The 13,824-nt window shown below is 39.7% G+C and overlaps 1 protein-coding gene across 3 annotated transcripts in view; it reads right to left on the bottom strand.

Annotated features, from left to right (window-relative positions):
- Nucleotides 1–12,145, bottom strand: part of ankrd27 (ankyrin repeat domain 27 (VPS9 domain)) — a 48,722-nt gene extending 36,577 nt beyond the window's left edge. For 2 of the 3 annotated variants that reach the window (XM_088006621.1, XM_088006622.1), the window contains exons 1-6: nt 11,837–12,145; nt 9,539–9,650; nt 5,034–5,156; nt 1,935–2,045; nt 477–785; nt 268–327 (exon numbers count right to left, since the gene is read on the bottom strand). In XM_088006621.1, coding sequence (XP_087862747.1) covers nt 268–327; nt 477–785; nt 1,935–2,045; nt 5,034–5,156; nt 9,539–9,568 — 633 coding nt within the window. In that variant the 5' untranslated portion in view covers nt 9,569–9,650; nt 11,837–12,145. The remainder of the gene's footprint in view (nt 1–267; nt 328–476; nt 786–1,934; nt 2,046–5,033; nt 5,157–9,538; nt 9,651–11,836) is intronic. The other variant, XM_088006623.1, reaches the window with a different exon arrangement.
- Nucleotides 12,146–13,824: the final 1,679 nt, after the last annotated feature.

Genomic DNA, 13,824 nt, shown 5'->3' with positions numbered 1-13,824 from the left:
ATGTGATAAATTGTGAGAGTTCAAATGTTTTGAGTACGTCTGAAACATGTGCAATAAGGTCAATTTGTGTTATCATGACGGCATTATACCAGGGTCCTGGAGCGAGTGGTGGCAGGATTAACTCTGCACCACTGGCAATGCTTGGTCATCTGAGAGTTTAAAGGAGGACTTGCCACCCTATGACCTCCTCCTACACCTGTCCACTGGCTTTCAGAACCTCAGTAAATGTCCAGCCTATTACACAGACAGCTTCTGGTCTCTACTCACCAGATGAGAGTCTCTCAGCAGGCACTGAAGAGATTTAGTGTAAAGTCCGTTTACAGAGTCCTGATGGGACAGTAACACACAGAGAGAACACTTAGAACCTCTTTCATGTGATGGATGTCCTCTGCTGTAAAGCAGAAGCGGTGAAACTAAGAGAGCAGTGATTTTGAAATCCAGAAGAACAAGAATAAAGCAAACAGACTGTCCCTTACAATGTGGTATCGGAGGCCCTTCCTCTCCTGCTCTCTGAAGATCTGACAGAAGCTGTGGATGAACCTGTCCAGTTTGCGGGAGTGATGACCCAGGAACTCCCTGACATCCTCCAGGCTCCTCAGACAGTATGCCGGCGGTGGACTGACCTCAGCCGGGCTTAGCTCCACCTCCAGCGGTCTGGAGATGCACAGGATGCTGTAGCTCTGCTCCTCATCATTGTAGAAGGTTTCCTCAAACAGAATGGGCACCACAATCGGAGCTGGGGAGCCAAGGTCCAGCACCACCTGCCTGTCCTGGATTTTGACATCCTGCGAGCGAAGCCATCAGGTCCGCAGTATTATGCATTACAAGAAGATTTTCAAAATACTGTTGCTCCAAAGTGGTCACAGTGTTAAACAAGGGAGAGCAGCATCTAAGCTGGTTTACAATTTCACACAGTTTAAGGGGGATTTTCTTTCCTTTGATAAAGTAACCTTTTAAAGCTGAGGTGTGTAACTTTTGTAAGAAAAAAAATGTTTTCTAGATATTTGTTATAACTGTCACTGTGTCATGACCGTAAAGAATGAGTCAGATAATCTGTGAGAAAATGGAGCTCCTTTGCCGTCACCCAGTACTCCCAGTCTTAACTGCAGAAATACGCTGCAGTCAGAAACAACCAAACAGAGCCAGGAGGAGGGACTTAATACTGTAAATCATGTTTGTGTATGCACTATGCATACCCTACACTGACACCACCGATGACATCGGATAAAAAGTTTTCCTGTAACAGCGAGTTGTTTCTCTGCAATTAAGCACATTGAGCAGCGCGTTCACAAGTGTGACTGACAACGCTGAGACCCTCTTTCTGGCCTGGCTATGATTGGTTGTTTTCGACCAGGAGTGGTGCATTTCTTCAGATGGTAACGTTTTTTTATATTATCTGTTTCGTACCATAGTGTCACATGGCAACAGATTTAACAAATGTACAAAAAACAGCATTAAAAAAGGAGGAAGTACATTTTTGAATTTGAAGATAATCACAAATATTCTCCGATCATTCAGACATTTAGCAAATATAAATAATTTTGGTAATCATAACTAACCTAAAAGTTAACAGTTTAGTAAGATTTGATATCAGATAGAGTGGAAACGATGCTTATTTATCATTTTATACAGTGTATGCAAACATCTGGCTTCACTATTACTGAGAGTAAAAATTATTTAAACCCTCTGTAAAATACTTGGGTTTCATAGAAGTGATTTGGTTTTTACAAGTGTTAAGAACTACACAGATTCCATATAGAGATTACCCAAACAGACATGAAGCCAAAATGAAAAAGTTTTTGAAAAATTAAGCATTTAGATTTTATATCTAAAAGTTTAGATTTTGTAAAATCTTCAAATCGAAAGGGAGTGTCCTGGTTTTCCCAGAGACTACAGGCATTAGGTTTGACAGACTAATATAGAAAAGGACAAACCTTTCCATTCACAGTCTTGTATCCTTCCTCCACAGGCTGCAGGATGTAGCTATCGAAGTGAGAGTCAGAGTAGCTGCTCACGCTCAAACTTCCACAACACGGAACCAGAACCTGCAGGTTTTTAAGGAGGCGAGACAGAAAAAGAGTTCTGCTATCAAACCAAGCTCTACACATGCATTTCAGTAACCATGTCTTACAGCAGTGCTATCAATCTGAAGAAGATGAAGATGCCTGAAATTATATAAATGAACACAAATGGAATAATTGTATTTTGTGTGATGTGTGTCAAGATCACAGTTGTAGAAACTTCATGAATGGGTTGCTATCCAATCACAATTGGACCAGTGGATTAGAACCACATTATTCATCTGTCTTAAGAGTGGGTGTGGCTGATATATTTAGATCGTGTTTCCTGGATTGAAGATTACAATTCAATTGGTGTGTAATTCTGAATACTATAGATTTTCCCTTATGCAGTATCAGCCAATAGAAAGCAGGCAGAGACTCCACCAATCACCTTTGACAGATGTGGTGCAGCTGGCCATCAGACTCAGTCTAAAGCTCAGCTTGTCTGAGCCACAAGTGACCATGTAGTAGTTTAGTGTAACTGTGTACACAAACATGCATATACAAAAATCTGTTTTCCCAGTAGCAGCCATAGTGAGCCAGTGGGCAAACCTGGAATTGTACATACACACTTCCTGTCATGCACACAGATTTAAAGCTGTCTGCAGGTGAAACTGTACAATAAAAATGTCACCCAAATGTCCCCCGCAGAGTTGAGTAGTAACTGGTTATAATTGCTCAATTACATTTACTTGAGTAGCTTTTTTGAAAAATATATTTTCAGGAATAGTTTTACTGCATTGTACTTTTTATGCTTACTTGAGTCATTTTATTATGAAGTGTTGCTACTTTTACTTGAGCAACAATCCTGGGTCCTCTACCCACTGTGAGTAACTTCACTGAATGAAGAACAAACAAGTTTTGACCAAAACTTCACCTGCAGTTTCTATTAAAGTTTCCTAAGTTTTAATTTGAAAGAAACTGATCTGGAAAAATGTTTTTTTTTTCTGTGTGTGTGTGTGCCTGATTTAATTTATTAAATTTTGTTATCTCTATGAACTATAAAGGTAACAAACTGGTCATTGACTGGTCATCAACTGGTCATTGACTTCAGGATGGAAAGAGGCAGTCCATGACCAGTTCTGATAAGAGGGGAGGAGGTGGAGGTCGTGCAGACCTATAAATATCTTGGCCTGTGGCTGGACAACAAGCTGGACTGGACAAGCAACACCAAGCAGCTTTGTAAGAAGGCTCAAACCAGGACGAGGAGGGTGAGATCCTTTAACATCTGTGGAAAGCTGCTGAGGTTGTTTTACCAGTCTGTTGTCACCAGCGTTCTCTTATATGCTGTGGTGTGCTGGGGTGGAAGATTCTCTATGACAGACTTTTCTAAGCTGGAGAAGCAAATCAGGAGGGCCGGCTCAGTGGTTGGCACAAGGCTTGACTCTGTGGCAGCAGTTGCAGAGAGGAGAGCCCTACAGAAACTCAAGGATGTTATGGACAACACCAGCCACCCTCTGCACATTGTCATCAGCAGCCAGGAAAGCAGATTCAGTGGGAGACTGCTTCTTCCAAAGTGCAGGAACAACAGACTAAGGAACTCCTTTGTGCCTCGTGCAATAAAACTCTTCAACTCCTCACTGGCTAACAGGAATACAATAGAAATAGAGGAACCATAGAATTAGGCTAAATGTTAAAAACAAACAAACAGAAAAACAACATTGTTTAAGGATTTGATGTATTGGTGCTGTGTGGAAGACTGAACTACAGTTTCCCTGAGGGTAAAATCAAGTAAGTGTGTGTGTGTGTGTGTGTGTCTGCGCGCATGTGTGCGTGTGTGTGTGCGTCAGTCAGTCAGTCAGTCAGTCAGTCAAAAGTCAATTTTGTTCTTAAAATACCAAAATTTCAACTTAACTTTTGGTAATTTGGTAAAAACTTACATAATTTCTACATAAAAATTATGTACTTTTTAAAATATTAATTGATTGATAATTTGATCAGTACTTGAGTAGACGTTTTACCAAATACTTTTTACAAGTAATTTCTTGGACAGCTACTTTTTACTTCTGAGTAAAAACATGTTGAAGTATCAATACTCTTACTTTCATTCAATTTTCTGCCACTCTACCCTCTTCTGATCCCCAGTTACCAGGAGAGGAGTTGTACAAAAAGCATTTGACTCATTAAAAAAAACGGTAACACTTTATTTGAAGGGGGGTGAATAAGACTGTCATGACACTGTCATAAACATGACATAACAACTGTCATGAACATGAATAAGTCTTCATGAATATTTACGACTGTTGTCATAAAGTGTCCTTCGGTAAATTATGACACTTTTAATACAAAGTTGACATTATTCAAAATGTCTTTGTTATGTCAACTTGACATTAACCAAAAAATAATTACTGATATAAATTTGTTATAAAAGTTTTACTGATTGCACTTTAAAAATTAGGTAACTTTATGTTATTCAAGGTAAAGTTTAAACAGTAATGATTTCTTGGTTAATGTCAAGTTGTCATAACAAAGACATTTTGAATAATGTCAACTTTGTATTAATAGCGTCATAATTTACCGAATGACACTTTATGACAACAGTCATAAATATTCATGAAGGCTTATTCATGTTCATGACAGGCGTTATGTCATGTTTATGAAAGTGTCATGACAGTCTTTTTTCACCCCCCTTCAAATAAAGTGTTACCAAAAAAACCTTAGAAATCCTGTTAGTGAACCTCAGTTAGTAGTACATGTAGTACATGTAACTGGAGCAAAGGTAGCAGTCATGCTTTTTAATGAATAAAAAGATCTCATCTGTAAATTCTTTGTATTTTTGTTTTTTTGTAGCATTTTCCTAAAAGAGTTTTAAAACAAAAGAATCATTTCTGTAACTCGTGTCCCAACCTTCAATTCTGAACATCCATGATGAATGTTCAGAGGAAGTGATTGCTGTAAAGTCGTCAACTTGATGCAAATATTAACAAGTTGTAAACAGAAGGGACTTTTAAAGAAAGACCGCAGGTGACTCACAATGCCATGGAAGTCTGCCACGCGCCTACAGAGGTCAGGTCTCTGCTTCTCCATGGCCAAGTAAAAAGTATTCTTCAGGATGTTCTCATCATACACAGCCATATGGAGCTGAAGGTCTGGGTCCTGCACAGGAAATCAACAATGCAGATTAATGTCACTGAAGAAAAAAAACTTTACAGTTTAGTGTAGCTCAGCATGACGAAGTTTAAGTTTTGGTTTTGGTCAGACCACAGAGACAAGTATGCTCACTCACCCAAATTATTATAATCCTCATTTCATTGTCTTGTGCTTTTACTGTGCATTTAAAAACAAGATGCCAAGTGTAATCAGAGGCCTGCAAAGCCAAAATCTAAACCTTCTAAATCTTCTTTAGTAGTTAGTCATAGAAAAACAGTCTTCAGTCGGAGGATTCTTCAAATTCACTGTAACACAGACTGCTACAGGAGATCCTTCTTGCCACAGCCGTTACAACAACTCTTTGAAGAGTCTTGAATAATTGGAATCACAACAACATTATTATCCCTTTGGGATCAATAAAGTATTTTTGAATTTTAAACTGAATTCAACCCTGGAAACCTTTTTGGTGTAAAGCAACAATACTGAACGTTACACCACTTCAATCAATAAATCAATCAATCTATCACTTTATTTTGGTAAATTGTCCACATTAAATACTGAAAACAACAACAACAAAAATAACAATAAAGAAGCCCATAATTTACAAAAAACAGAATAGGCTAAAGCCAAGCTTATTCTTGCCTACCCTATTTAATACCCAACAATCCACCAAGATATCTTCACAATACATATATAAATCTACATAACAGCGTAAGATGTTATCACCAGACACCCTATCAAGAGTAGCCTGCTAGCCCAGGGTTGAAACCACTTCTCCTTTCAGAACAGAATTTATTCTTCATCTAGGTGTCAGAAAGCTCATTCAGAGATCTGAGACTTGCTGACATGATAGAATAGAAGAGTCCTTCATTAATATCACAATGAGCAAATTCTACTGACAATAGTGTCACAACTGCAGCAAAAAATATTTTGTAAAATTGACGCTTAGGAACTTTATTTTTATAACTTTGGCCAAAAAATGATAAAGACCTGAGAAATGTTTTTAAATATGATAGTACAATATATATAAAATTGCATCTTTCTCATATAATTTCCACAACAGAATGGCACCAACGACTTAAATGTTTACCTTTGTCGTAGGCCACATTTATTTTCCATAATTTGTCCAAAAACATTTCACTCAATATATTCTTTTTGTCTTCTTGTAAAGGTTTGATCATTTTTGTTGGTTCTAAAACCTGGAGAGATCACCAGTCCATCGCAGGGCAACTCAGGGACAAACAGGACAAACAATCACGCGCACACACACAAGTTATACACCTAAGGATTATGTAGCTCAGACCAATCAACCTGACAGTCCAGGGAGGAAGCTGGACAGAGAGAACATGGAAACTCCATGCAGAAAGACCCCAGGTCGGGAATCGAACCCAGAACCTGCGCTACCAAGAGTAGCGCAGGTACTGTTGGTAGCGCAGTACCTGTTGGTACTGTACCAGTACCAGTAGCGCAAGTTCTAAATGTCAGACCAACTTGAATATCAGACCAACCTGATATTCAGCTCTTTATTTACTACCATCCACTACCCTGTGGAAACCCTGCATTAAGCAAATTAATTTTTGATACATCAACCTGAACAATTATATGGTTAATGGAAGCACAGCTATTAAGTGTTCTAGATTTGGAGAGTTTCCCTTAATCAGTTAATTAAACTGAAACCTTCAGGACTGTTGCCCTCTCAGCGGTCAGGCCGCCTGCTCACAAATCTGTGCAAGGTTCTTCCACTGCTGCATGGCTGTACACCCTGTACTCAGCAGGGTGTTCATAAGGATTATTACAGAATTAAAAATGAGAAAATGGCACATAACTGTGAAAAAGATCAAGAAGAAAAGGACTGCATTTAACACAGCTGTCTTATCAATGTTAGTCAAACACTGTGTTGCAGACAGATCAATTGAGCGTTTCTTCAACCTTTAAATACATACAGATATAATTTCAGGAATGTGCATGCCCTACATCAGGATATGATAAATAATGCTGTTTCTGTAAAATAAGACCAACTGAGTTTAATGTCAAATGAGTGTCAAAGCAGGTTACTGTCAACAGTAATAAACTCTACAAAGAACTCTTTATCACTTCCTTCAAATTATTGCCTGCTGAAACTTAGCAATACCACTTGACTGAGAAACTCAGCAGATGTATGAAAAAAAAAAAAAACAGGTTTCTGTTCAAACAAAAACTAAAAGTGTTTCAGCAAAAACATCCACATGTAGACACAAAGAGCTATAGGTTCCAAACACAGAGCAGTATAAAGCAGTGGGACACCATGTTGAATCCGAGAGAAGGTTCTATGATTTTCTCAAATGCATTTATTTCAAAACGTGCACCATAATTACAAAACATATTACAACGTCGAATAATGTGCATGTTTCACATGTCACTTTCATTCACATTGCTTATTTAAAGGTCTAACATATCAGTTGTGCAATACAAAATGCAGTATGCTTAATACATTTTTCTTCAATACTATATGCATGAAATTGTTCAAAGTACAAGGTGGAGAAGGTAAAGCCTGTATCAATGCATGTAGTTCATGTAATATGATAGAGTACATTTCGTTTAACAGGTAGATTGCCAGATATTACATAACAGACCAACCTGATATTCAGATCCATCATTTCTTATCCAGTTTATGTTTCTGTTGATAAGAGACAGTTCCTCTCTGCACTCCACCTGAGAGATATCCACTCACTAACAGATTGTCTTCGGGTTGTTGGGCTGTTCGTGAAGTTTGCCCTGTTTTAAAGTGGGGGAACAGTATCTGATGGCCATAAATCACCCATCAGATACTGTTCCCCCCCTTTAACATAGGGGAAATGGTATCTGATGGCTGATTTTAACATAGGGGAAACGGTACGTGATGGGTGATTTTAACATGGGGGAACGGTATCTGATGGCCATAAATCACCCAACAGATACTGTTCACCCTGTTTTACAGTGGGGGAAGTGAAACGCAGATATTAAGCCAGGTAATAGCTGTACACTTTTTTGGTTCACTAAAGTATTTAATTTATTTCTGAGAAAATGGGTTTGACTGATTAAAGCTAAGCCTTGCTTCTTTTCATTTGTTTGCATCTCTTTTTTTGTTTGCTGCATTTCATTTGTGGTTGTATTCTTTTTTGTTTGCTGCATTTTATTTGTGGTTGTATTCTTTTTTGTTTGCTGCATTTTATTTGTGGTTGTATTCGTTTTTGTTTGCTGCATTTTATTTGCTTTCCGTTTGCGTCTATTTTTATGTTTGCTGCATTTCATTTGTCCGCATGTCTTTTTGCTGCGCATTTGCACCTGTCGGCCACCGTACGTATCTGATGGGGAAACGCGGATTGACGTAACACCGGCTTGATTTTTTCCAACACTTCGCTAACATTCGGCATGCTAAGCTAAATATGCTAACACCGAGCCGTTTGGCGAACGTGACGTCTAGGTTGAGCTCAACTCAAAATAATAGTTATAAACCATCTCAGAAAAAAATTACTTACCAAGCGCAGTAAATAACTCAGACATGTGGAAAGTAAATAGTCCTGAAATAACTTGGCTTCTGTCGCTTCGCTTCGGTGGGAATCTGTGATTCTGGGGCGGAGTCAGTGAATTAACTCCTTCAGTGTTATAGCCGCTGGTGGAGTTCAGAGTTAATAAGTCAAGAGTTATTGATTCTATTTTAACACCTCTAGATTTGATATGGAAACACTTTGTTTTAACACTGTAGTTGAACTACTAATAATATACACCCCAGTTACATAAACAGAATGTGACTCTATAAGAGTAAAATTAACTCTGCTTTTGCACAAAGTCTACTAACACCAAAACATTTAACACTTTTGAATTTGCTGTGTGAAACATGCATGCAGACATGTTTCAAATAACTGCACGGCTGCCTCTGCATGCCATACAGTGCTGCACAAGCTTGTTAATCACACTTTCATTTAAGTCAGTTGTGTGACAGCAAGGAAACAAGACTTACATCAACGTTCACCTGTCTGTCCATCTGTCCAACCCCAAGACGACTGACAGGATGTTTCTTGTGATAATAGTTTAAAATGAATATCATTTCCCAAGTTGGTCAACTTTTTGATATAGTATTTTTTGTATTTTTTCCTGTTTCTCTCTTTCTCCAGAAGTTAACTTCACTGCAAACATAACATCAATATTTTACAGCCAAATTTCGATACCAAAGATCTCAGCATTACAGGCAAAAGACTTTAACATGCTGGCATAAAACACAAACGACCCTTTGAAGGATCCTTACAGAGATCAGATGACAGACCTGAATGGTATCCACACCCAGTTTAGGGTAGGGTTAGGGTTAGGGTAGTTATTATGTTATGGTAGTAGTTCATCTGAGTCTCTGTAGCAATAAATCAGCACCTCACCTCATCACTCTGATCCCAGATCAGCTTCATCCTCACTCAGTTCCAGGACACATCTGATTACCGGAAGCCACCACAGACAGTCTGCCCGTCTGATCAGCCCCCTGTCAGGCAGCTGAGTGAGAACAAAGCAGAGGACTGAGTCACATGACCGCCAAGGTCCTCGTGACCTCATGGACTCCTAGTACACAGCGTCAAGTGGTGTGGAGGAATGTCTATCCCCTCGGGATCCACACCAAGCTTATTACACACTTCAAATTAAAGCGGCTCTCTTGGCCAGAGCCTAATTGTTATTACAGCAGCAGAACTAAAGCGGCGATTATGGGTAATCAATAATATGCTATGTTGACATCACAGCTGATAAGATAAGCAGTTGTGGTTCTAAAGAGTTGTGAAAACTATTTGCCTCTTACAGATTCTCTTGTCACACTTTAATGTTTGAGATCAATTTATTCATTTCTGTAAATCAACTCGAATAAATAAAGAAGCAGAAGTTTCAAAATGATTAGTTCATTTAATACAGCCTGGGACTACATGGAAAAGTTATTGCTTCTCTTGTTAAGTCTTGAATTGCCTGAGATAACCCACATGATTTAACAATCAGCAGCACAACATTCAGTACACTTCCTGTCAAGCTGCTAAAGCACTGAAGATCTACACCGTCTCATTAAGATCAGTACTTGTGATTCAGAGATAAAAATATAATAAAATGACAATGAGAGCATTCCAAGGCCAACAGTACTGCTAACAAAAAAAGGTCTGTTCTGTATCTAGTTGATCCATAAAGCAGCAATAAATAATATAAGGAGAAAAAGGAAGGAAGAATAGAATACATGGATGTAGAAAACGGGGAGGTGAAAAAAGCAGAGATAATTCACGAGAATAGAAAGAGAAAGAAGCAAAGAGAAGAAAAATTGAAGTGCAGAAAGTAGCAACATGGGGCAATACAGAAGGGAAATCAAGAAGTCATGGAGGAAGGAGCTAATAAAACAAGGAAGAAAGGAGACAGTGGAGAGGGTAAAATGTAGAAATAAATTCTGCCCATGCTATTATTAAGATAGTTATCACACCCTGGAAAGGTAAGAAGTGTAGATTGTGACTTAATAAAAACTATTTTGCAAAGTGTGCTGAATTTTCTCCACATTGACAGAAATGTTTAATGACAGCCTACCAGTTATTAAGTTTAGGAGTCAGTTACCTTCTTACATACAAGCAGGTTGGTTTAGATTAACCTTTTCTCTCAATAAATGGAATCATCATTTCAAAAATGTTTTCCATACTCCGGTTAAATTGATGTAAAATGTTTGATGATCTGAGATATAAACGTGTGGGGAGAGGAAAAGCAAAAAGAGATGTTATATGGAAAATTCTTTTCCACAGTAAAGAGCTGGTCACCCGATCTGTTCAAACATTCAGTTGAAAATAAAACAAGTCCATATAAAATGTTTTTTTGTACTGATAAATTAAAGTAGCAGACATAAAAAGTATTCCTCCTTGAGTTATTGATTTTTGTCTCTGTCTTCTCAAACTCGGTCAGTCGTGGCAGATGGCCGCTCATACTGAGCCAGGTTCTTGTTCTGCTGGAGGTTTTTTCTTGTTAAAGGGGAGTTTTTCCTCTCCACTGTTTGCATACATGCTACGTGTGAGGGTTTTTACAAAATATCCATCCATCCATTATGCAGCAGCTGTTCCTGGGATTTTACAAAGAAGAGATCATTTCAGTAGAATGTGTCTTGAAAAGATTTTGGGTGATTCTTCAGGAAGTTCAGTCCAGACACAGATTGGTCAAAAACAAGGAAACTACTTCATTGAGACAGACAGCGAGACAGATCAGATGAACTGCTGGAGGCCCTGTAGCACCTTCTCTGACCCTCGATTCCCACCTTTTAACTGCATATGCTCACATGGCAGTCAAGTATTAAAGGCAGCTCATCTTCCACCGGAAAAAAACGTAACTGTAACATGCAAACCAAAAAATAATTATAATCTCACATTTCAAAAATCCAAACCAACCTATAGTATCGGCGTGCTTGATCTGAGACAGAAATTAACATAGCGATTACTTTGAAAATCTTTAATTACAGAGGAAATCCCACCGATGTGAATCAGCTTCGTTGTGTCCGACTCAGATGCGATCAGAAGCAGTAAACAAAAGGCAACATAAATCCAGCAATCAGAAACTAGTCTGTTAGCATTAGCTCTGCACAACTGTTAGCTTCCCTAATACGCTAGCGTAAAAAACTAGCAATCCCATTGTGAAAGGTCCGCCAGGAAGGAGGATTCCGCCCTGACTGTGTTTACCTGTAGTGATGAAGTCCCTCAGGTTAGCAACACGTCGGCATGTTGGAGCCAAAGCCTCACAGCAGCCTCCCAAGAGCCGCGGCCACCTGGATGCTAAACAGCTGTTTAGCTCAGGTTGCCTCCTCTTCCCCGGAACGCAACCAGAACCGAGAACATGAAGCTGGCAGAGCCTTTTAGGTTTACAGCGTGTTCAATACGCGAACCCACAGACTCGCGAACCCAGAGCTCATAGAAACAGCGCACACTGGGGTCACTAATACGCAGCAGTTTAATCAGCAGCGCTTCCCTTTTATTTTAACTAGTGTGTACATACCTAATTTATAGTGACCTCTACTGGTCACCCGATGCAGTCAGTGGTAAACATGAACTACTTCGAAATCTGTGGAACAGGTTCTAAGTTCCAAGCACGTAAAAGCAAGCGAATAAACCATCTATACAAACAATTTTGGGGGTTTATTATCTGTAAGCCATAATATTTGCTTGAAATACTTCCATCTAACTACTGCAATGTATCTAGTTTTCCCCTATATAAAATTAGTGACATATTTTATTTTATGACATTCTAAATTTGAGATGAAGGCTTACTGCATAAAAGCCTTTATGCAGTAAGCACTACTGGGGTCGGGGCGGAGCAAAGCTCTGGAATCTATATTCTTCGTATTTTTCATAAACTGATTGATATTCATATTTTAGACTCTCCCCATTTTACTCTATAGTCACTGCATTCATGGAAATATGGTTTATTACCTCATCCCAAGTCTGAATGTTGCATAAAGTAAAAACAGAACAGCTTTCTGGATTGATGAAATGTTTTCTTAGCAACACTAACACCCATTCAGCTGGTTTCCAGTCACCTCATCAGGGGTTCATTCTATGAAGGACCATAACAGACATAATAAGAAATAAAAAATAAATATATATATATTATATAAAATTATATATATATAATTTTAAAAAAATTCCCTTCTCACCCTCCGCGGGTGGTCTCTTTCATCCTCTGAGCTCGGGTCCTCTACCAGAGACCTGGGAGCTTGAGGGTTCTGCGCAGTATCTTGGCTGTGCCTAGAACTGCACATTTCTGAACTGAGATGTGTGATGTTGTTCCTGGGATCTGTTTGAGCCACTGCTCCAGTTTGGGGGTGACTGCCCCGAGGGCCCCGATGACCACAGGCACCACTGTGGTCTTCACCTTGCAGGCCTTCTCCAGTTCCTCTCTGAGGCCCTGGTATTTCTCCAGTTTCTAGTGCTCCTTTTTCCTGATGTTGTGGTCACTTGGTATTGCTACATCCACTACAACGGCTTTCCTCTGTTCTTTATCCACCACCACAATGTCCGGTTGGTTCGCCCTTACCATCTTGTCTGTCTGGATCTGGAAGTCCCACAGGATCTTAGCTCGGTCATTTTCCACCACCTTTGGGGGTGTTCCCCACTTTGACCTCGGGGCTTCCAGTCCATATTCGGCACAGATGTTCCTGTACACTATGCCCGCCACTTGGTTATGTCGTTCCATGCATGCTTTCCCTGCCAGCATCTTTCACCCTGCTGTTATGTGCTGGACTGTCTCAGAGGCCTCCTTGTACAACCTACACCTTGGGTCTTGTCTGGTGTGGTAGATCTGAGCCTCTATTGCTCTGGTGTTTAGGGCCTGTTCCTGGGCGGCCAGGATGAGGGCCTCTGTGCTGTCCTTGAGTCCAGCTTTCTCCAGCCATTGGTAGGATTTCCTGATATCAGCTACTTCAGTTATTTGTCGGTGGTACATCCCATGTAGGGGCTTGTCTTCCCATGATGGTTCCTCCAGCACCTCGTCCTCTGTTCCCCATTGCCTGAGACATTCGCTGAGCACATCGTCCGTTGAGGCTTTGTCCTTGATGTATTTATGGATCTTGGATGTTTCATCCTGGACAGTGGCTCTCACACTCACTAGTCCTCTGCCTCCTTCCTTACGGCTTGTGTACAGTCTCAGGGTGCTGGATTTGGGGTGGAACCCT

This window comes from Poecilia mexicana, unplaced genomic scaffold (genome assembly GCF_051168715.1).
Source record: "Poecilia mexicana isolate PSO_F unplaced genomic scaffold, ASM5116871v1 scaffold_6, whole genome shotgun sequence".
NCBI classification, from domain to species: domain Eukaryota; kingdom Metazoa; phylum Chordata; class Actinopteri; order Cyprinodontiformes; family Poeciliidae; genus Poecilia; species Poecilia mexicana.
The sequence above is the reverse complement of the archived record's forward strand: the minus strand, read 5'-3'. Positions and strand labels throughout refer to the sequence as shown.